Source organism: Conger conger, chromosome 4, assembly GCF_963514075.1.
Source record: "Conger conger chromosome 4, fConCon1.1, whole genome shotgun sequence".
NCBI classification, from domain to species: Eukaryota; Metazoa; Chordata; class Actinopteri; order Anguilliformes; family Congridae; genus Conger; species Conger conger.
In genome coordinates, this window is record NC_083763.1 from 26,601,263 (window position 1) to 26,625,436 (window position 24,174).

At 45.2% G+C, this 24,174-nt stretch overlaps 1 protein-coding gene across 18 annotated transcripts in view; it reads right to left on the bottom strand.

Annotated features, from left to right (window-relative positions):
* The window catches only part of svila (supervillin a), a 100,871-nt gene that overhangs the window by 39,300 nt on the left and 37,397 nt on the right, over positions 1 to 24,174 (bottom strand). For 6 of the 18 annotated variants that reach the window (XM_061239133.1, XM_061239139.1, XM_061239138.1 and 3 more), the window contains exons 1-13: positions 21,630 to 21,702; positions 17,648 to 17,711; positions 16,298 to 16,389; positions 14,108 to 14,162; positions 13,001 to 13,152; positions 10,871 to 11,465; positions 9,167 to 9,232; positions 6,421 to 7,137; positions 5,668 to 5,838; positions 4,459 to 4,490; positions 2,626 to 2,690; positions 1,661 to 1,797; positions 956 to 1,048 (exon numbers count right to left, since the gene is read on the bottom strand). In XM_061239133.1, the coding sequence (XP_061095117.1) occupies positions 956 to 1,048; positions 1,661 to 1,797; positions 2,626 to 2,690; positions 4,459 to 4,490; positions 5,668 to 5,838; positions 6,421 to 7,137; positions 9,167 to 9,232; positions 10,871 to 11,465; positions 13,001 to 13,152; positions 14,108 to 14,162; positions 16,298 to 16,389; positions 17,648 to 17,711; positions 21,630 to 21,687 (2,297 nt within the window). In that variant the 5' untranslated portion in view covers positions 21,688 to 21,702. Of the gene's footprint in view, positions 1 to 955; positions 1,049 to 1,660; positions 1,798 to 2,625; positions 2,691 to 4,458; positions 4,491 to 5,667; positions 5,839 to 6,420; positions 7,138 to 9,166; positions 9,233 to 9,510; positions 9,546 to 10,870; positions 11,466 to 13,000; positions 13,153 to 14,107; positions 14,163 to 16,297; positions 16,390 to 17,647; positions 17,712 to 21,629; positions 21,716 to 24,174 lie in introns of those variants that run through there. The other 12 variants (XM_061239129.1, XM_061239127.1, XM_061239141.1 and 9 more) reach the window with 8 other exon arrangements.

Consider the following 24,174-nt stretch of genomic DNA (forward strand, 5'->3'; position numbering starts at 1 on the left):
AGTCTGCAGCTGTAGCTGTTGCATATACAAATGTCTAATTACATTATTTTGCTAATTAAATAATTAAGAGCAGAAGTTGGCACAAAATCCTGAAGCGGATCAGCCCTTGCTGTGCACCCCTAGCGTAGCGTTATGCATGGTCAGAACTAAAATATATAGCCACTTTGAATGAAACCATTTAGGCTTTACTGAAATGGTTGACTCTCGAAAGACGCAATCTCTGCTTGTTCACCAGAAGGCAGTTCACTGTGCTAGCATGAGAGATGAAACTGAAATACAAACAGCGAACAACAGATGGCGCTGAACACCCAAACTGCTAACAGAGTTAGCAAGGTTTGCATAAGCAATTTAGTTTAAAGCTGGTGGAAATAACAATAAATTATCACAGAGGGATGTATCCACTACACATCCGCCAAATATCTATTTAAAGTAATGTAAATAACTAGAAGACATTTCAGTTAGACATAAAATCTGTATTGAAAACAATGTAAGGATGGTATGTATGGTGGTCTGGACCACCTCACCACCCCACCTGAACTCCTCCAAAAATATACCACCCACAAGTAAACTATATTGGAGAAAGAGGGAGACTAGGAGACGCGAAAGGCCTAAGTCTAAATTTGAACCCAGCATGTTGTTGTTGTTGTTGTTGTGAGGTGACGGCGTTATCCACTGCACCACATGGCTCATGCTACAAATCTCTCTATTGATCTCGATGTACAAAACCTTTCCTACATTTACAGTCACTTAAAAAAAAATCCACGCAGTCTCTTTGAGCAACAGAAAGTCCGGTGTTACTGTGAATGTCGTGCAGCGTTAAGCAGGGAGAAGAACGAGTCAGCGCTCCCATGCGGTACTCCCTGCAGCAGTGAGGCACGCATACGCAGAGGGAAGCTCTGCAGTGGGGTTAGTGTCCGGGGCCCTTTCGCGAGGCATGCAGTCGCCGTGGCGATACCTGAGCGGCGACACTGTGCTGCTGACTACAGCGGGGCTAGGGAGGCGCGCTACAGCCGCGAGGACCGTCCCCGTGTGCGAGGAGGAGGGGGCTCTTATGTCACACATACAAGAGAGACAAGGTCACAGACAGAAGAGGACGAGAAAATGTGTCATTCCCAATGAACAATTTTGATATGCATTTCTGTTTTTTTAAACACATATAGCACATTTAAAAGGAAAGTGCTTGGAGTCTCTTAATGATATGTGCACAGTAATAGTGACATGAAGAGATTATAACTGCCCTATGGAATTCTAAACTGCTGGTTCAGGACTAAATTAGCAGCGAGACGAAGCACCCATATGTTTGGATTGTATTGTGTTGCAAGGCCATGGCCATGACTGCTGATTTTTTTAGAAAGAAAACCTCCTACCACCCCTGAGTGTATTAATTAACTGGTGGAATAAGACATTCTTAATCGATGTGCCTGTCTGTCCCCCCTGGATGGGATTGATGTTTTTAGAAATCCGCAAGTGTGGGCTTTTATCGACAGTTTCAGACCTGCTTCGAGTTGTGTTTTGGACAGGACCACGGAATTGTCAGAAATTCACCATTTTACAAGTTGCCAAGTAGGATAACTACTAAAGTAGCACTCCCTCCCTGCACTGGCACATCACAGCCAGTGGCTCACTACCGCCTCCAGTGGCAGTGCAGACAGTAACGTACGTGGCTGCGATGACCACCTCCTCAGTGGTGACCGGCTGGGTGCGGGAGCGGTCCTGGGTGCGCCTCAGCCGGCGCTCCACGGCTGCGTTACGGGAGCGAGGCTTAGGGGCTCCAACTGAGGTGCTCTTCTCCAGCTCCTGAGGGAGAGGGTGTGAGAGAGTGAGGTTGAGAGAGAGTGAGAGAGTGAGAGAGGGAGAGAGGGAGAGAGGGAGAGAGAGAGAGAGAGAGAGAGAGAGAGAGAGAGAGAAGGGGAGAGAGAAGGAGGGAGAGAAGGAGGGAGAGAGACAGAGACAGATCCGGGGAGAGGATAAACAGGAAATTGATACCCAACAAACTATGCTCTATGATTGTTTATCACTAACTTCGGACTCAAGTGTCCCTACAAGACCCAACAGAGATTCCAGTCAATAGCGAATATCAGGCCGAGAGAGTCAACAGCCTCATGAGGTACACTCACCGACTGAGCAGCATCACAGAGCATAAACAAGCACACACAAACAGATGACTCAGATCACACATCTCCCCATTAGAAGCATTATCGAGGCAACCCCGTGGACCCAAATTCAGCACCCAGGCTACGCACGCAAGACTGGGAAAACCGGACGCTGAATCATCTACACGCGCCCCCGCACTGCAGACCTGCACAGCCACCCCCACCCGATGCGAGCAGGTGTCCCATTGGCAGAGGTGCTTAATGCATTAATTACATGCCCTGACACTGGGTTCAGACTGTGCTCAAGCATTCAGTGCCGATTATGTCGACACACAGTGAGGAGGAATGTAGAGAGGGAGGGAGGAGTTTTCTTGGCACAGTCATATTGTACATACACGTGTCTGTGTGTGCGGCAGACATGGTCTCCCCTCTCTAAAGAGCTTGTGCGTGTGTTTGGAGGGGGGCGGGGGGGAGGTGGTGTAAACAGGGTAGCAAGGAAGGGAGGAAGGAAAACATTGAGCACGGCCAATACCCTGAAGAGGGACCTCTTGGCTGCCACACTGAGCTTGGCTCTCTCGTCAAGCTTCTCTTCATCTGCTGCAGAAAAGGACAGGGGAGAAACCCAATGGTCAAGTTAAACACAAAAAATAACATACTACATACATCAATATATTTATTATACCATAATATACTACTGTGGAAAGTTTGGTCAGACCAAAAGCTTTCTTCTGTGTTCTAAAAAACAAAAATGATATACATTTTATATAGATTTAACAGACACTTTTGTTTTGAGGTACTGCATAGGGGAGAGTGGGGTAAGTTGTCACTGTTTATTCCTCCAATGCTATATGCATATAATGCAAAAAATAATGAGATAATGCAAAAAAATGTATAGCTATTTTTTGTGTGTTCTGAGGCCAACTTCCTGTTTATATGTGGTCAAACTCACGCTAATCTGAGCTGAGGACAGTTTACTTATTCTTCATCTTCAAGTTGTGTTTTGGACAGGAATGACGTGTATTGATACTTCAGCTGCAGTCCTATGTTAAGCTGACCTTGAGATGCAGCCAAAATTAGCACACATGTTGTCTCTGACTTTTGAGCAAGTTGTCACATTGTGTAATCAGCAAACTTGGCTTCTTATGATGTTACTAATGTCATGGTGTTCTGCAGTTCTTCGTATTGGAGATTGTTGACAATCGTGGAGGTTTGCCACTGACATTAATAGGGGTACCAGCAATGGCAGGGGAAAAGCAAATATTTGGGGGGACATACCCCCCACCTCTCACAGATTTGGTCCCGCTGGTCCTCTGATGAAGTCATATTTGATTCTGAATTATAAATAAAAAGATATTCACAATGACTTGGTTGTGTCCCTATTCAAAATTCAATGCAATAACTTAACTGACAGTGTGGCAACTTACCCACTGGTGGTGCACACCATCTATGGCCTATAACTACATAAAATATGAAGACGTAATGAATATAAAAAGGACCTGAGAGTTCATTCTTTCTTTTCATACGATAATATGCCCCATTCCCCTTTCTGGGAAGTTTTCTACTGGCTTTTTCAAAGGGTAGAACACCAACCAATTATTCCCAATTTCTGTTGCAATAAATTGGCACACGAAAAGAACTGCAAACGTGTCCTTGCTTTAAAACTCAATCATAATATCACAACAACTCTAGCTGGAGAGAGGTGTACAATGAGTGACTGATTATGTGCACATTTAAATGGCATATTTGGGAATAACTGCCAGCATAGTCTGCATAGCGAAGAAGAGGAATGGTCTGAAGTGACTGCTGCTAAAGCCTCCAGTTTACAGCACAAAGCCAAACAGGTGCTGGACACTCCAGGGGAAAGCTGTGGAAACACTGCGAGACGTTTCACTCCATCTTTCAACGGCACAGATGGAATGATGTTGGTCTTTTCTTCATTAACTTTCATCACTTTTTTTAAGGAAATAAAAATATTATGACCACTTTATTATAAGAAACAGAGCTACGGTACTCTCACGCAGCAGATAATTACTACCGTGGCTTTGGATACAGCGAGCACCAAATAATGACTGCATAAAACTACTTAACTTTACTTTAACTGCTTAAATGTTTTGTGAACCCTCAAAAAGACCTTTCTAATTACGGCTTTCCTTGCTAAATGAATTCCCAAATGACAAACTGGGTCACTTAAGGTCATTCATCCACAACATACAAAAAAATAAGCTCTGCAGTAGCAAAGGGCCTTCTTTTAAAGTTCACATCATTCTTAAAGCTGCTCAATGAAGTGCAATTGCTACAAAGGGCAAGTCTGGAGTCGGACAAGCTCTGTAGGTTGCATCAGTCACGGATTTGATCGGGTACATACCTTCGGTCGCTAGCACAGGACTCAAGCAGGACCTGGAGAGGGAAAAGCAAAAAGTGTGTCACAGATATGAGGGCACTCGAAGGAAGAAATCCATTGGAAAAGACCTCTAGGTGTGATTACACAGAACAGTTAGCAGAAAGTTCTGGAAAAGCCACAGTTCCCCCATGAGAGGAAGTGCAAAGCAACGGGTGATTAGAAAACAGGATGTAAGAAAAAAATCAGATTCAGCAGTGCTAGCGAGTTACTAAATCTGTGAGAATTAGTGATTAAACCATCTGCTCGTGCTTTTGGCCCCAGGACCACAGTTAGATCCTGTCCATGACTGTAGTAGCAAAAAGCAATTCATCAGGGGGGACAACACATGCACCTGGTCTACGATCGATGCCAGTTGACCACACATGGACCTTTCCTCAATTCATGGTTTTCAACAAAAAACTGTTCAAATGAACCATCACTGATTCCCTGACTGTAAGCGCACACAGTCCACCACAGTCACATGCTCAGAGAACCACAACAGCAAGCAAGAGGATGCACTGGCTAAACTAAACAAGAACCCTCACCTACACCTTGTTTACTTTTGGTAAGAATGTGAGGCTCTGTGGTATCTACTTCCAATTCATAAAAACAACAAACTGAAAACCATTTAAAATGCTTTGCAGATCATATTTAATTTAGCAATGAATAGACCTGGAAACTGCAGTTTCCCAGCCTCATGCTCCTTTTGGCATGGCAAGATTTAAGGTTAAATTAAGGAAATTGCGGTTTATCCCCACTTTATTGCACTAAACTAAAAACAAAAAGGAAGTGAGGTCTAAAATATGCAGCGGGTTTCAGCTCTCAAACACACAATCTCCAATCATAATTTACAAAAAAACCTTCATTGGACATCCATAAAATCTATCCTTTACCTATAAAGGAAACACCAAGTTTCAGTCAAGTATTAAATGCAGCACCAAACAGGTTATTCCACGGAAGAGGAATAGCTCTGGTGGCTTCAAGGGAGAAAACTACATGCACATGCATCCTGATGATCCCTGGATATAAATCCTTGTCGGATTCATCTCCCCTCATCGTCACAAAATTCAAAACCACTTGGGAGCACTGCAGCCAAAAGCATAGGCTTGATTTCTTGATCTAGCTCTCCTTTTCAGTCTGAATTCCCTCAGAGAGGCTACATGTTCCTCAGCCTCCTCTGCACACACAGCCTACCTATCGGACTCCCGGCGCTCTGCGGAGGTGACGGGTTGTGTCCTAAACCTGTCAGAGGTCTTTCTACTTTCCCCCGGAGAGATATAGCTCCTTGGCCTCCGAGGACCCCTGTCCCACTGAGTCCACTCGGATGCATCGGAACCCGATGCAGCCGGGTCAACCATACCATCCCTTTTAGGCACGGGAGAAAGAGGAAGAAGGAGCGAAGGGGTAGAGGAGAGAGAAAATGACAGCATTAAGAGACACGGAAAAGAAAACGGTGCATCAAAGAGTGACCGTGATCACAGTAGCGATGAACTTTAAAAAATAATGATGACATAATCTTGGTGTCAGATCTAACCGCTGCCCTACATTTGCAGTGGGGGGTTGGGACTCATCTCTGTTATTTTTGTATCGGAGCTGTTGACAGTGACAGTGAACAGACACAGCAGGTCCCTTGCTGGGATGTGACACACGTACGTTCCAGCGACAGGCTTTAGGCTACGTCAGGGTGAGAAAGCCCAGGATGCGGTGTTAGGATACATGAAGCTTTCGCCCCAACACCCACCCTCCCGCCCGCTCCCCCGCCACAGGACTCAGACATGTAGCACAGACACCCCAGGACGTAGACAAGGCCCGCAGGCCCAAGCGCTCAGCTCTACCGGTCACTGAGATGAGTAGCGTAGGCGTTAGGCATCGTGCGGACAATCGTGGTGGATTATTGTGGATTAATAGCAGCGGAGAGCGTGAGTGACCACATACTGTACTACCTACAGTTCTGGCCTCCGGGAGGCGCTGGTGCTCTCCAGGTAGGAGTGGCGGAGCTGAGCCACGGAGACCTTGGCGTCCGGAGGGCCGAGCTCGCCGTTGGACACTCCCACCTCGTAGGCGCGGAAGTCTCCGGAGCCTTCGCCCGGCCCGGAGTCGTGGAGTTTGAGCGACTGAGAGGGCGTGGAGTCTGACGTGGAGTGAGCTAGCGGTTTCAGCCTGGCTGAGGCCACGTCCCTTCCCCTCTGAGGAGGCGCACCCGCGTCGTCTCTCCTCCACAGGGGCTCCCTCACCCGGCTCTGGCGGGCCTCTCCCACCGCGGGAGGCTCGTTGTCGTCGGGCAGGCTCCGGACCCTGCCGTCCTGGCTCCTCTCCCTGCGGCGGATTTCCGACGGCAGCACCGCCTTCCTGCTCCTCAGCAGCCCCTCCGTCCTCTCAGCCGGGGCGTCTCCCTCCTCCTCCTCCCTCCACGCGCCTCCGCTCTTCGCTTCCGAGACGCTCGGCATGGAGAGGTAGGTCTGGCAGTCATCGTCCCTGGGGCCTGTCTCTGACCTGACGTCGTACGGTGAGGTGGCGTACCGTGAGCCGCCTTGGCCCGGGTGGGGGACGAGAGGATCGGCCCGCGAGGCGTACGCGTGCCGTCGGGTCGGCAGTGAGTCCAACACCAGATCGGGACTCCTCCGCACGCTCTCCTCTTTAGCCAGCCTCTCTCTAACTTTGATTCTTCAAGGGGGAGAGAAAGGGATTAAAGACTCTTTAGCACCAAATCAATGAGATGTTTAGGGGCACTTGGTCTTCATTTTCAGGGGTTTACAGTCAGAAATTTTAGGGTGGGTCAAAGCATTACAAAGGCTCAGAAATCAGGTTTAGATATGACCACCCCCCATGAACCAAAAAATGTTCTACTGCAGAAATGCATGCTGCTAACCCATCAGCAGAGTCATGCAGTTGGGTGGTATGAAAGTACACTTTTTTTTTTTTTTAAACCTGCAGTTATCAGTGCTTCTAGAAAGACCAGAGAGCCGCAGAACACGTTTCAGTTCCTGCAGGGGGTTGACAGATGCCGCCCCCCCCCCCCAGTGTGCCCTTGTCCGACCACACACACAGACACACAGACACACAGACACACAGACACACAGACACACAGACACACAGACACACACACACACACACACACACACACACACACACACACACACACACACACACACACACACACACACACACACACAAAGTTCCAAACCAATAGGGTCGTTTTCACAAATGGCCAACTGCCGTACAGCAGAGTTCCTCATTCTGGTGAGCCGTACAGCAGTGCTTTGCAGGAGGTCAGGGTGACTATGAGACAGCTCATTATCATTCCGCTGAAAGACAATAGACGGTCTCCAACACAAAGCTGCCTTGCGATGGCAGCGGGTAGCACACAGCCAGCTTACTGGAAAAGGCCCAGCCACCACCCCCACCATTCGGGAGGGGCGGTAATCAGCCCAAACTGACATCTGCTCCTGGAGACCCTGCAAGCTGCTCTGTAAATGAGCTCATCCCAGCCCAGCCAAACAGCCTGGCACATGACAAGGGCCTGCACCTCGAGGTATGCCAACGCGGATGGAAACAACAGCACCCAAAGTGCAAAGGGGGTCAGTCAGGCTGCTGGTCCTTATACCCCGTGCCCCCGTGCCCCCCCCCCCCCCTTTACAGAGAGGCTCATGGTGCAGCTGCTAGTCAGATCTCACCTGTTTGTGCTTTTCTTGTCTGAGCCATTCCCACCAGACCCCAGGACCCCTTTCAGCCTGCCTCGTCAACACTCATCAAAAAAAAGAAAGCAAAAAAAAAAAAAAAAAAAGAAACTAACACCCCCATGGCCCTGCTCTACGGAAGCCCCCAAGTGACAATAATCCATTGCCTTCCCTTTCAGTACTCCCGCAAACACCATTATAGCAATATCATTCAAAGAAGAGTACTGTGGCTACCAGACATTTAGTAACACACACAAAAAAACAACCAGCTAGTTGCTTTTAATTATAACTGGCATGCTTTGCTTTCGCTACAGTTGACACATTAAATGAAGGTAAAGCAACTCAATAGCTCATAGTAAAGCACTTCAAGGGCAATGTCACCCTCAACTACAAAGCAGTTGTACAGTTCTACAACTAGTGAAGTCTGTCTAGACGCCTTTCTCTTCATAAGCTCATTTGCAACCCAGGGGAGAGAGAACATGCATTTCCTCATTCATCTACAAGATCCAATATACAGACATAATACATGGAGATCAAATTGGGATCCTTAAGCCTGACTGCACTCTAAAGATTTTCTTCCTTCCTTCCTTCCCTGGAGAAATTGGGAACAGAACATTATCCTGCTAGTTCGGTGAATTTCCATGATTGCGCACAGGTAGCTTATATATTTAAATAAATAAGACATCGGAACAGCCAGTCTACACACCTTTGTGGTTGAGCAACACAACACTTCAACATCAAAAAAGCCAAAAAATTAATAATAATATTCAGATTGAGCTGTTAGTAATGGCAATAAAGATGGGTAAATTATTCAGCTTTTAAATCTCCCCAAGTGTGTCACACGCAATAGAAAACCCAAACAAAAACCCAAACAGGGGTTAACTGTGTGAATGGAGGATGGATTATTCTTAACGTTGCTATGGTTACAGGCATGATGGGATGCGTTACGGGAGGGGCGGGTCGCCTGTTAGGACTGATTGAGGGTCAGACGCACACTCCACGCTATCCCAGAGTACCTGGAGGGCCAGTTGATAACGGAGTGCGTGTCGCCTTCCGAGTCTGTCTGGAGAAACCAGTCAGGGCTGCACAGGAACGGCAGTGAAAGATGGCTCAACGTGAGTGCGTGACTCACCAACACATTCACACACAACAGAAACATTACCCAGAGAGTAATATATATAATACATTATTTCCACCCAGAGAGCAACACACAGGGCACACGCTCTCTGTGGCTAAGCAAAAATAAGCAATTTCGGCTAACTCCCGGGTACCTCTGGAGTGGGGTGGCATCAGCATGCAGGACAGCGACAACACACCAGCCCGGTTTCATGGCGCGGATCGAGCCTGAACGCCTTCTGACCTTTGCTGCAGCATGGCCATTTTACAGCTTTTGATAAATGTCTGAAGAACATCTGAGCGCCACATGCGTTCGTTACTCCATTTCGGGAGAGAAGTCATTACTCTGTTTTGGTGAGGCTTCGATTCGTCGGCAAGCAGGACTAATGGTGGGAACGTCACAAAGACGGATTTATGATATTATCCCATCGCTTATGAGCCAGCGCTCCTCTTCGGGCCCAGCTGCGAGCGGGATGTTGACATTCTGCTCCGGCCTCAGCGTAAGGCCCACGCGGCAGACCACGTAACCTGAGCCCCGCCGTGATGTCACTCTCCAGGGGCTGCCAGGTTTTGAAACCCGAGAGAAGGCAGACGGGACCCAGTCTGAAGACATGCGTCTCAAACCAGGGCTATAGCCTGAGATGTCAACATTTTGTTACTGCGGACTACGAACTGCGTACTGCGAAAGACATTCAAAAGAGAAAAATAACCCGTATAACCTTACATCCTAGAGGACTGTTTATAATTCATAATTGGCTGCAATCAGCAGGTCCTCCCTGTTTAGAATACCTCATTTAAAGTTTGAATTACAGGCCTTCAAAGTGAATTTCTCAGACGCCATTGCGCGTGTCTTCCTCCAAATTTTGTTCTTATGCTACAGTTCCATTGTGGCAGTGCAAGCTGGGAGATGTTCCATACGGAAAGTCAGGAATGGGAGCGCCAAAGTGTCATAACTGCCAAAAAGTAATAGTCTACGATGAGAACATACATACAACAATGAAGTGTCTGTTCTGAAGTCGGCACAAGGGTTGTTGGGTATAAAGGCAATGTTGGCAAATGAAAGTAAAAATGTGCTTGCGTGCATGTCTGTGTGTGTGCATCTGTGTGCGAGTGTGCGTGCGTGCTTGCGTTTAATTGACCATGCCCCAGTAAAGACTGCAGCAGACCAAGAAATGAGAAGCAACGTAAGCTCCATACTATTATTCTCCATATTCACTAAGAACATGAAGGATACATACACTGGAATAGAAGTCTAGGAAGAGGAAATACACCCTGTTAAATAAAGCCAACTTTTGGTATCATTGCACTGGACTGCCTGCACTGTTGGCACATACAGTGTGCTTGTAACATACTCCATCAGCACTGATATGTCAGTAAGAAAGCACACCGCTTAAAAACGAGACTCATCCCGTTTCAAGTATGGCCTAATGAGTAAAATACATAATAATGGAAAACTACATTCTCCTCCCAATTAGGAAGAAAAAAGAAGAATAGACCATCATTCTTCAAACCGTTGGACATTCTCACCAAATGTCCTCCCTTGTTGAGATCAACAGAGGACAGTTAAACATGCGCGTAGTGACTTCAGGTGCTGGAGCACTCACCCCTGTCTCTGCAGGACGTTGTGGGCCTGCTGCTCTATAAAGAGGTCCCCGGCCGTAGCGGCATATTTCGGGGAAGGCAGGGAGGACCGGCGCCCTGCCGTGGGGGATGAGCCAGGCACCCCAGTGACCGTGAAGTCCTTGGCCGGGGTTCTGGCGGAGGTGGACACGTCCATGTAGCACGGCTGGTCGAGGGGACTGCTCCTCAGGCCTCTGTCCTGGGCCCGCTTGTAGTTCTCCAGGTTCAGCATCCTCTCCCGCTCCGAAAAGCTTTCCCGGGCGGGGTCACGCTCCGGCGGCTCCGGTCTCTCCGAGGGTTCAGGCTCCCTGTACGTGCGGGCGTGGCGGGGAGTGCAGTCCGCGTCCGGCTCCACGTCCAGGGAGATGCCGTAGCGTTCCGCCAGCTGTCTCCGGCGCTCCGCCTTGTAGCGGGCGATCCTCTCCGCCTTGGACTCCAGGCCCGCCGCATCGCCGTATGCGGGTTCGGCGTGGAAGGCCTGGGGCTCGGCGCGGCACCGCGCTCGGGACTGCCGCTCCGAGGAAGACGCCTGCATCTCCGGGCTGTCCGCCTCGTCCCTGCCGTACGGACGGAGAGGGACTGCAGGAGGGGGAAAGGCACATAAGACTTTTACATCAAATAAGGTCAGCAGCAAGGATATACAGTACAGGTACAAATAAATATAAATCCACTTTTAAAGCCACTTTTAAAAAGTAGGTCCCACAAATGAAGTTTAGTTTTGGGTTGCAAGGCTAATGCGCCAATCACACATTGCCAGCAAAAAAATATTATAATGTGAGTTCCCATCTGTTTGAGGGTTTTTCTCCCTAAGTGAATCGTTTACTGCATGCTATTTGGGGCTTAGAGCCGTTTAATTCACTCTGTAAAGCTTCTTTGTGACAGTAGTCTGTGAAAAAACGCTATACAAAATAAATTGAACTGAGTTAATGTGAAACAGGTGATGACCACAGCTCTACAAGGTAAAGAACAAGGTGGCAAAGACCATGTAAACATTGGTATGCTGATTTGGTGGGTTAGTTTAATTATTTGTGTTTGGTACTATACAAGCATGAGGGGGAAAGGACAGGATTCACCACATTAATTTAGTTACATAGGATGGGAGAACAAGAGTGCATGTCGATTTCATGGCGATTTTAATTTAAAAAAAAACCAACAAATTCTAATTCTCCAAGGTTGCATCAAAAATATCACAGATCATTCATACCGTAAAGCAGTAAGAAAATTCTCAAATAACATCCCAGAGATAAAATTTTGTTCCAAGATCTGGCCCTTCAATCCAAATGCATGGATTCATTTTTATGCACATAATTAATCTAAAACACAGGAAAGCCTTCAGAGAAAACAAATAAAATACTGTGAAAATTTAGCTACTCTAATGACTTGAATTTCCTGTAATCCATTCTTCACAAGCTGAGGTTTCATACATTTTGGGAAACCTGGGTTGTCTTAATGATGTCCTGCTCCAGTTATGAGTTCCATATGAATCCCTACAATCAACCCCATTCAATCTCACAATTCTCACATTTCATTACATCACTTTACACATCCTGAAGTACTGCCCTGTGTCTTCTACACTTCAATACCATAAATCCCTAATCACATCATTGCCAGGCTCTTAATACTATAGTCCAGCTCAACTCTGGTTGCCAGAATTTGGATTCATCCTCTGCCTAACCTCCAACAATCGCTGAACATCCCAAATACCTTGTAAAATGTAACCGTGTAAAGTTTAATGAATACTTTTTAGCACTGTAGAACCACTTTTCGGCTTTTCTTTACTGCCATATTGCCACTGTACATTGCAGCCTGAGCAAGATTCAAGCACATTGCATTATGGACAGGATACACATTTAAATGCTTCATTTTTCATAGCAGCAATGTACTCATTATGCTCTTTTTGCACCCGAGATATGTCTTTAAACCTCTTAATATATAATGACATTCCATGAATTAAATAATAACAAAAAGACAACATCGTTGTGGAGTACGTTTCATACAAACGTAAGCAGCCGAAAAACATTTTCTCGATGGGTCACACAATGAAATGCAGGATAGAAATCTGTAGAGATATAAGCCTGGTTTTTGGGAGGCGTAATTTTTTGCATTTGCATTACCTGCGCAGGGGTCACAGGGGTCAGACGCGCGGGTGTATCGTGGGGTGTCCTCCTCCAGCAGACGGTTGGTGACCAGGCCAGGACAGGTGGGCAGCAGGACGGGTTGCACATCGCCCTCGATGCCCTCCAGACGCCGAGCAATCCTCTCCTTCCTGTTAAGAGGGACGGGGCCCCAGAACAGGGCATGGAAAGCAAGGTCAAGTCTGCAAACGCATTCTCTCTATAAACAGCACATACTCCAGAACAGTTTCTAGTCTCCAACCCTAGTCCTGGAGAGCTACTAGGTCTGCTGGTTTTTGTTTTCACTTTAAAATGAGCACCCTGATGAGACCCAGTTAACCAGGTGAATTAACTGTGGAATCAACTGCTTACATTGATTAATTAATTGCAGAGTAACAATAAGAACCAGCAAACCCTGTAGCTCTCCAGGATCAGGGTTGGAGACCACTGTTCTGGAGAGTTCTTGTAGCAGACCCTATAGACATGTAGGGTTGGAGACCATAGCTCCAGAACTTTCCTTCTGCACACTCCGTTGGAGGGAACATCAGAAGGACTTAATAGTGTGGACTTCACCCAGGCCTGGGTTCAAATAGTACTCAAATAGGATTCAAATACTTTTCTGTGCTCTATTGATCTTGCTTTGTGCATTTGAGCCTACATTGAGGAGCAGATGGGAGGGGTTTACACTTTAGGGATCATTTCATTTGTTCCAATACACCAGGCAAGTTTAGTCAAATGCTGAAGTGTATTTGAATCCAAAAATGAATACCATTTGAACCCAGGTCTCATTTCACCCGGTGGTGTACTGTGGCATTCGTGAGCTAGCAATTCACGTACATAGCAATCAATTAAACCATAATAATAATAATAATAATAATAATAATAATAGATTTTATTTATAGAGTGCTTTTCAAGGTACTCAGACGCTCAACTATCATCATCATCATCATCATCATGCTCACCTTCACCGTTATCACGGTCACCATCCATTGTCCTCACCACCACCCCCACACTCATCAGAATCATCATCACCATCAGAATCATCTTTCAAGACAGTGCAGTCCATGATCATAATGTACGTTCAGCCCACGCCATTAAGGTACATACCTGTTCATTTCCGAATCGTCTGAGCTGTTCTCAAACCGCTTTCTTAATTCTGAAACTGAGCACAGAAGACGACAAATAACTGAACATTTGAAAAGCTAACAGTGAACACAACAGGATTGAAATAATATGGCGTTTATTTTAAAATAACATTTTAATATTACCAATGTGCAAGGCAGCCAGATTATAGAATCTTAAGAAATACACAAACAGCAACACACATACAGAAAACTGTCAAGCTTCCTGCACTCTCAGTCGCGCAGTCAGAAAAAATAGGTAGTAGATTCAGTCTGGAGGCTTGTAACGGCCATCCAAACTATTTTAGGGGGTTTGAAGAGATTGGATACAAAAATACTGCAGTGCTCATTAAAACCATGGGGTCTATTCATGATGACTAGCCTAGCCAAACTAAAGTGTATCCAAAATGTGAAAACATCGGATATATGTATTTATCTATTTATTTACTTATTTACTTATTTATTTACTTATTTATTTACTTATTTATTTTAATCAGCAGGTGTAATGGTAAAAACACAAATAGCATGTAAAATTACATCACATTCTTGGCTAGCTCTGACCATTTTTCATTTGGAAAAGATATAAACGGTCACGTTCAAGCCAATGGATTGCTTAAATTCAATCTTGCTACAGGGACAAAAATAAAATAAGAAAAATAGGTATCATTTGAACACATCATAGTGAGCAACCACCAAATACACTTATATGTACGTTCCAGGAGTGGTAGCTCAATGTGATGTAACTATGAAGTGTATGCATATACAGTGTATACATATGGCACATCATCTCACTTCTTTCAAGGTTAAATGACGACTTTGAAGTTTAAGGAGACCAGAAAGGGTGAACGTGTGGGCAATGGATATTCTTAGTCTGAATCCCTCACGAGACTGGCCTTAAAATAATGTCCTTTGGTCAGAGAAGGGAGAGAGAGAAGGAAAGTGAGGACAGAACGGTCTGCTGCTAGTACGTAGAAGCTACATAATATTGCCACACAGTTCATTAAGTGATGACTGGATGGTTTGATTTGTAACAGTCAGTTTGATTACACTGGACTGGGACTATTTTTGAAGATAAACTGTACTTCTAGGGAAGGGATGAGAGTTAAAGTGGAGTCGCAGGTAATGGAGGCATGTCAGAAAAATTCATACTGAGTGACCAAAGGGCAAAAATATCTAGGGCAGAAAATCTAACTGAATCTCTTTATTTATACCAATGATTGTTTCCAGAAAATGTGCCATCCATGTTTCTCTGTAAACATCTATAGAAACAGATCAAAATTTCATCATATGTGAAATTACTCTAAATGCATAAAAAAAAATGAAAATAGCTCCTTAACATGAAGGAACAGTTATCATAAGTAGTTAAAGATCGAGAGAGTCTCTAATAGAGAATAGGCCTCTAACACAAAGGAACAGTTTCCATGAACACACCTTTCCCAAATTTGGAGGAGGGATAAAGAACAGCTCAATTTAGCAGACTGAACCCATTGATTGCTGCTCCTGTATAACAGCTTGTTTGCAGTGTGACCCGGAGGCCTAATGCTGATAGGCCGTAACATCTAGGCTGAGGTGAACGGGCTCACAGACGGCCAAGCAGACAGAAGTGTCAGCGGGTGAACAGGTGGCGCCTGCAGCTTTCAACAGCTTTAAACCAGTGGCCCCCTCCCTAAAACCCTTTCTGCCCCGCTCTTACCCAATATAGTGCTGGGACTAACCAGGCTCCTGCAGGTCCAACAAACCACAGAACTACACAGAGTAACTGCCTATTTCCTCCAGGCATGAGAACTATAATGACAAACTACCAATCTTTCCCTTATGCCCACAACAAAGAACATTTTAGTTGTCACACTCATCAACACACATGCTTCCCAGGGGACATGTATTGGTTAGAGATGATTTATAGTTGCAGATATGTCAAAATAATTCAAAATGCTGCCTGTCATTACAAATTATAGCTCATTATACTTTTAATTACGGTACAGTATATACACCTTGAAACTGGAACAGGAAAGCTTTTATGGTTCTTATTATAGCACTAGTCATCATTCCTGGTGGAAATGGAACTTAAATTCCCATTTGACCTTAATGAAGAATCCCCATTCAAGAGGAAGGCTATTGTACCTCCCATCGTCCAGTTTCACCACAACATTTTTACCAGTTCAAAACCACAGCTCACCTTTTGGTAGGACGGCCAAAAGATGCACATCTATATCGTTGGAGCTCCTGATTAATTCACCCTTTTCTTCGAAAGAAAACTCTTTCTGAAAGCTGGAAAAGGAAAACAGTTTGAACACTGTATTAGTTCAAAAAGCAAAATGTTGTAGTTCAAAAATATACAGAACAGCCATGCAAGTCCTAACCACTGCAAAGAACCAGAGCCCCCGACCACGTTCAAGGGCACCTCAGAAGCACCAATAGAGCATTCCTGACGTGTTCCAAAAACTGGAATTAACTAGATCTTGGCATGAAAATAATGTGATTGACAGCTCAAAACTCGATTCTCGATAGTAATCGAGAAACATGATCCTGACACTTTCGATTTAAATGTGATGTGAGAATGCACCAGCTCTCATTGCTAAGGACTTCTCTCATGGGTGTAGCAAAAGCTTTTAGCACATAAGGTTTCATTGTTTTGCATAATTAAACAACAATAGATGGAAGCCATGGTTGAAGCTTGATAGAGCCTGCTTATTCTGATTGTTGATAAAATGGGATGCCTTAGGCTTCTATACTGCTGATCACAATGCAATGGATTATCAGGGTGGTATTTGGAGCAAGAATCAGAGATCCTGTGTGAAGCCTTAGGTCAAGGCTACTTCCTGTAGCCGATTCCACAATATCAATTCTATTTTCCTGTATACGAGACTTTGTTTCTGGGTGCATACTTCAGCCCTTCCCTTACAAGGGGACTTTTCTGTAGCTAGATGCACAACACAGACTCTACTGCAGCCAAATGTGCAGTATAACCAGCATTAAAGTGGTCCTTTCCTGAAGCTTGGCGTAAAACGATCTACTTCCTGCATGTAGAAGACCATTTCCTGTGTTTGGGAGCACAACGCTGCCCTTCCTGTAAAAAGGGACTTGTTTCCTGTTGCTTAATGAACAATACTGCTCCTCTTGAACACAGGGATACTTTTTCCTACAACTCAATGCACTATCCAGAGGTCACATTCACAACAACTGGAACAGGACAGGCCAACGATAAACTGCATCAGGCAGAGTAAGACTAGACAAAGTGGTGCAATATTATTAAGCTGCATTTTATATTCCTGGCAGAGGGAAGGCAAGGGTAATATTTGGATTTAACTTGTCGCCACCACACAAGCTTCCAATCGAACAAGAATCTCAGCTTTGACGATTTATATTTAAGTGCAATTATTCCCAGGGCCTGAATGATGGTCAACCCTGCTAAAACAGGAAGTCAAAAGAGCATGATCACAGAGCTCTAATTTAAAGTAGAAATAGCTTTCCAAAAGTCTTCACCATGAAACACAGTCAGAAACCGGTGAAAATTAAGATCGCTTACCTTAAAGCTCTCTTCTGTAACAGTCCTGAAGTGGCAAGTTTGACTGGAGCTTCACTTCCAAAGCCTATAAAAAATAAAACCTTTTAATCATGTTTATTGAACTTTAACAGCAGAGTAGAGAGTGTGTGATCAATCTGCATAACATGGGCTGCAATTAACTGCAGCTTTTAATGAATAAGACCGCCAAAACCAAGACCTTAAATTGTGCAGGAAATTTCTCCTGGGATTCCGCTGGCAGAAATTATAGCAATAAAACCAGTTACAATTATTCATTTTTTTCAACCAAGCTGAGTGACACATGATCCATTCAGGCACAACAGGAGAAATACTGGGATGTAACAGTGGCTGTAATGAAGTAGAGCCACAATGAGGGCACAGCCCATTCAGATTGCTCCAATTACTGTACTCCACACTGTAGTCAGCAAACAGGACGAGGGGAATGTCGACATAAGGAAAAAATAATGGCTCACTGCAGTATGCATTTCATTGTATGCCATTCAATCAAAATCAAAATAGACACTTAAAATTTAGCAGCACCTCACAGGGTGCTCAAGCAAGAACAGCAGAGCTGAATAGCTGATCCTCCAGATAGTGTTAGAAAACACAGACCAAGAAAATCTGGTTTCCGTGACGCAATGAAAACCGATCCAAAAAGCTATGATTTAAGGCACGATCTCAGATTGATTGAACCATGCTGAAACCTTAAAAGACTGTCCAGTCACAGAATTTAAGTAAAAATATAAGTGAAAAATAAACATTTCATTCATGTCTACCCTAAAGCGTCAGAGCAAAACAAATGCCATTTAAGAAACAAAAAAAACCAAAAAAAAAACAAGCCATGTCATCTCTACATAAGGAAGGTTAAGGCTGACTCTTCTACCTAGCACTCATCAGCAGGCACGGGGAAGGCAGTTTGTTTAAAGAAAGCCCTTAAACCCACCTGCTCCACCCACAGAGCAGACACTAAAAGCGGGTAGCAGCTGCACCACAGTTTTTAACGTACACAACTCATATTCCAATGTTTGCAGACAAATTGTTTCAGGGACTACCCAGCTTAAATGATCATATGCAAGACCCTGAATCCCTGAAATGGGTATGCCTACTAAGCAAACATGTCAAGTTCCTTCAGTTACAAAGCTCCTAAATCACTGAAAATTTGTTTTTAAATAAATGTACTGCACTGACAGTCATTTTTGATTAAATTCCTTATGGTAATTTCAGTCAGCATTATAAGGGTTAGGGTTAAGGCTATGTAAGAGCATTTTAGTCCAATTGTAATTTAAGGCTCAAAATTGTTTTAGCAGGCCAAAGTAATCATGTTCTTATTCTATATGTGGCACTCATCGTCTTCAGTCTTTATGTTTTGAATGCATGGGCTAATCCCACAAAAGGAATTATCACAAAAAATGCACAAAAAGCAGACCTTAACCTTATGGTTGAACACTGTGAGAAAGGAGGTGCTGCAGGACCTACTGGTTCAGAGCAGAGCATCGAGCAGCAGGGCGAGCATGTGTTTTCACTTGGCGAGAGGGACTGTGGTTTGAGTCATTACTGGAGGGCGACCCCAGGGATGGACACGCCTTTCTGAGGTGCCCAAACTTCATTTCAAACCGGTTATACTTTATTAAGGATGCTTTGGGACTGACGTTCAATTTGGCTCATTTGAAAACATCAGATGAAAGAAAAAAATGTATTCAGAGGGAGAAAAAAAAAAACAAGGCCCAGATCAGATTTTGGTGCGAGGATTATTATCACAGCTGTAAGGCATATCGTAGGAAAACAGTTCACACAGATGAAATCTGCTCACACCCCAACCATTTCATCTTGGCAATGGGGGAGGGGAAACAGGCTTTTTTAGTTCTGTAAAGGTGAGGATCCCCTCCACAGTGCATTTTTGCCTTTTCTGACCAACTGTCAGATTCCTGAAAACTAATTTCAGGGATGCAGGCCTATGACCTAATATACTGCATCTGATACACCATCCATCTTAACACTGCGTTAGGTTTTTTCTCTTGAACACTTGTTTGCAGGTTTCAGAAAGCCACTTTTTTAATACTGTTAAAAAACTGGAAGGAAGACCTACATGGATAAACTAAAATGAAGATGAAGGCAGATGTAGCGGGGTTAGCTCAGCTAGTTCAGTAATAAGCACAGTGAAGTGCAGTGAAAGCGAAGGCTCTTAGCAGATTACCGCGACAACACTCCCTGATGACGTAACCCTCAAATTCAAAAGAACGTTGTTGCCCTTGGCTTGGGGTGAGTTTGTCTTTAGCCGGCTGGTAACACGTTCGTTCAACAAATATTTGGAAGTGTGAGAGGCCGGGGTTCAAATCCCACCTCGGACTCAGGCAAAATCTCACCCGTTACACAGACATGACTCAAAATGAAGGACAAAGCATAACAGAGCTAAAGGAAGAAGATCAGTTGTGCAGCACAGCAGAATGAATTTCAACAGCATACAATGCTAGCTTTGTGTAGTCCACATCAGAGTACTGTGTGCATGTACAGTACAGACAAACCAGCCTGTGTAGTTGGGCAGCAGGCCCACAATGCACAACAAGAAATCACAGCAATCACATTGACATGCTACTCAAAGCATGCAAGCAGCACTGCTAGGATTTCAATGGACCTACTATACTCATTAATACATGGGTCTCCAAACCTTGGTTCGGAAAGGCACAGGATCTGGTGGTTTTCATCGTTACTGGTTTCTTAGACTGAATTGGTTGCTGATTGGTGTATGGTGAAAGCAAAAACAAGACCCTTGGACACATGAGGATGGGGAACAAATTCAACAGCCTTGGGCCTATCCTGCTGAGTATATTCATATTTTACAATTCAGACCAGACAAGGAATGCAAGGTACTTGCTTACAGCAAAGGACATTCTATAGTTCCGTAGTGCAGTCTAATTAATTAACTACTGAATCATCGGTTACTTTTGTTTTGATGTGACACTGCCCTAGTATGCAAGGCTGTCTGTATTCATGCACTTACCCAATACAAAGAGCCAGAAATCAGCACATTTCTTAAGTTAATACAGGATTACCGCAAAGAAAGAGGATTAGGTGAAGACCGAAGGGAAATGGTGTTGGTCTCTTATCAGTGGTGCACTTCATCACACTGACACAAGTGCTGACTGACACAGAAATCTACTTCTCTGTCAACTGCCCATGCTGGGTAGCTGTGATCATTTGTGGAGAGGGAGGGCAACAAAACCAAATGGGGTCTTTCTTGCCCCATAAAATAAATAAATGTCACAGACTAGGTGAAATAACGCCAGTTTAAGCTGTCACGACTCCACAGACAGAGAATACGGAGTAGGCTTCCAAGGCTGAATACTTTCCCTCTTACCACTGAACCAAATGCATCAATTTTAATGACAAGCTTTGAAGTCATTTCAAATGTAAAAACTCCAAACCTTTAGGCAACAAAGACGTATATAGACGAGGAACTTCAGTGAATGACAATTTAGGGCACAGGATTATCTACATCAAGGTGAATGAAACAGCCAGACGATGCAGTAACCAGACGATGATTGAGCACTTCCTGCCAACTCCACTGTGCTGGAGAAGAGCTACGAGTCCAAGGACTGTTTTCACTGATGCGTACACAACGGAACAGCACCTGTTGTGGATTCTCAGCCAGTTAAGACATCCGAGGGGAACTATGCAGCACGGCAAGTTACGAAAGCTCAGATTAAGGCTCCCTGGAACAAAACAAACCAAAACAAACATCCACCCCTGTGGATTTCGCGTGCAGATACAGCGTAAAGCAGACAGTTGGTAAACAGAATACCTCCCTCTCTACCCCCCCCCCCCACTAACTCCCTCTCAATCTCTCCTCCCTCCCTCTGCATGGGTAGCAGGAACTCAGCTCTCCCACTGTCCTTGGATTCTCCGTCTGCAGCGCAAGGACACCGGTGAAAAAAGCATTTCGCCGGTCAAGCTGCCCACCACTATCCATCCCCCTCACATTACTCACCTTGCCCACAGCAGTTGACATGGCTCAGATAATTGGCGATCCAGGGGTTCTGGTACATTTTTGCAGAGTGAGGAGAACGGAGCGGGGAGAAAGAGAGAGGAGAGGAGCGTGCAGCAGCGGAGTCAGCAGTGGGGCAGCTGGCAGCAGCCGGCTGTGATGCCGCAGACGGACGCAGACGTGAGCAGACGTGAGCAGACGTGAGCCCCGGGGCCCTGGCTGAAGACGCTCCGCTGGCGGGAGGCTCTGTAGCGTCGGGAGGCTGCAGCGGCGGCCCTCTCTCGACAGACTGGAGCGGTCACGCTGCGCCTGGTCTCAGTCTGCCAGCTCCATGCGTCGCTGTAGGGCTGCGGTGGTAAAGCCGCTCAAGCTCAGGAACCCCCACAGCCCTCCCCTAATCAGATTACAGGCACAAATTAGGCCCGCTGTAATGCTGCCACGGATTGAGCACCGAGGCGTGGAGCCGCTCTGCGCTTACGCCGTGCGGACAGGATGTCCCGGTGCAGGCAGAGGAGGTGCAGAGCGCAGCAGCGGTGCCCTTGGACAGGTTACTCGGCTCCGGAGTCGTTTAAAAAAAGGTGCAGACCTCTAAAGTGTGGAAAAATACACTCCTTTCCAAGGGGTAAGAAATTCCACTCGTCCCTTAGCAAAAACAAAAAGACAAGTGCAAGTAATATCTCCGGAGAGGAAGAGAGATAGAGACAGTCAGGAGAGAGGTAAGCGAGAGAGGGATAGAGAGAGGGGGGAGAGAGAGAAAGAGAGAACGCAAAATCAGCTTCGAGCCAGCCAGAAGACCCGCTCTGACTAATCGCATCATTATGCTAAATAGTTTGGTCTTCCCCAGAGAAGCTGAAAAGGAATAGCACTAAAAACAAAAACTTGATTTACAGTATTTTAGCAAACCTCTTTCCTTCACCCACTATCCACACTCTTTCGAACACACACAGGCACGCTCCAGAAAGAAAACGAGAAAAACAAATGAGCCCCGCGAGTAGTAGATATTCCAGTTTTCAAACCTGCACCTTAAATTCTCACATGATTTACATCATGATTGGGAACTGCCTCAACTTGCAAAGATAAAAAAAAAACCCACTATCATGTTGTCATTATTCCTTTTTCACAAAGCTTGGTCTGTTCAACCTGAAATTAAATTTTCTGTACTGTGACCATAATAATACCACAGCATTACGTATGACCTGCAAAAGGAGAAGCAAGATTGCAGATTACATTGCATATTGTAGTTATGACAAGAATGTGCAAATACTTTCGGTTTAAAATACATATTTTCAAGAACTTCAGCCAAATTATAAAGCAACTATGTACAAGCACCCCTGGGTTGCGTTGCCTTTTACAAAGTAATCTAAAAATAATTCAGCTTTCTTGCACACCAAATGAATAACAGCTTTAATGTAAAAAAAAAAAAGAAAAAAAAAGACACGGCTGAAATTCCAGCTGTGATCTGACACCGCAATTTACCATAGAGGCCGTACTGTATGAGTGCAGAAGTTGCACAATCTGCACCCAGTTACATGAAAAGGGGGCCAGGCAGATGCCTTCTGGAATTATTAGTAGTGACAGGCTTGGAAGCTCTTCTGTTCTGACCTCATCTGGGGGCCCAGAAACCGTACAGCCGCAGTGAGTGAGCAGCAGAACCTCCCTCCAAGCCCTCAACCGCAATGTCTGGTTTCACCTGAGAACACAAACCTTCCTGCATTCGACCACTGGCATATATGATATCACTCTCTTTGGTGTGTGGCAACATAAGAGTACAATGGACAGGGTGGACCAAAGTCCCCCCCTCCTCCATCCTCAACACCCACACCTCATTTCTCAAACCAATGAATGGGTTGCAATTAATCCAAAATGAGTCGCAAACAGATGTGTCCTCACCAAATCCAAAAAAGCCAAGACCTGCCAGTGCATATTTTGAAGCATTTTTGACAGCATGCCGAGAAGAGTGAGGCAGTCTTGCGAGTTTGAGGGATTGCATAAGCTGGTTACGTCACTGATCTCTGGTCCATAAACTGCTCCAAAAAATGCTCAGAGGCTGGCCAGCACTATCATGACAAATTCTGGCCAGCAAACTCTCACCATGGCAACCATTGCCTGGGTACACAAACGCTCAGAACAGACAGACTGTATAAGCCCAATTTGTAACGTGTAAAGATCCTGCTGATCTCTCCTCTGGGGCCACCTTGATCTTCCAATAAATTATAGCCAGCTAAAGTACTCACTGCACTTCAGTAACAATGTCAATATATACAGTTTTAAAGGGCAGGGTTTCATTTTTAAAAATAAAATACTTGCTAACCAATGTTGCGTCCCATCCATTTCTAACGGCTAAATCCAGATCACTGTCGCAGAGGCAACAGAGCAAGCAGAACAGCCTAGACATCCCTCACCAGCAATTGGCCCCAGGGCACCCAAAGGTGATACCAGGCCAGCTGGGAGACATAATCCCTGCAACGTGTCCTGGGTCTGCCTCTGGGTCTCCTCCCAGGTGGACGTGCCCGAAACATGTAGCACACCCGGGAGGCATCCTCATCAG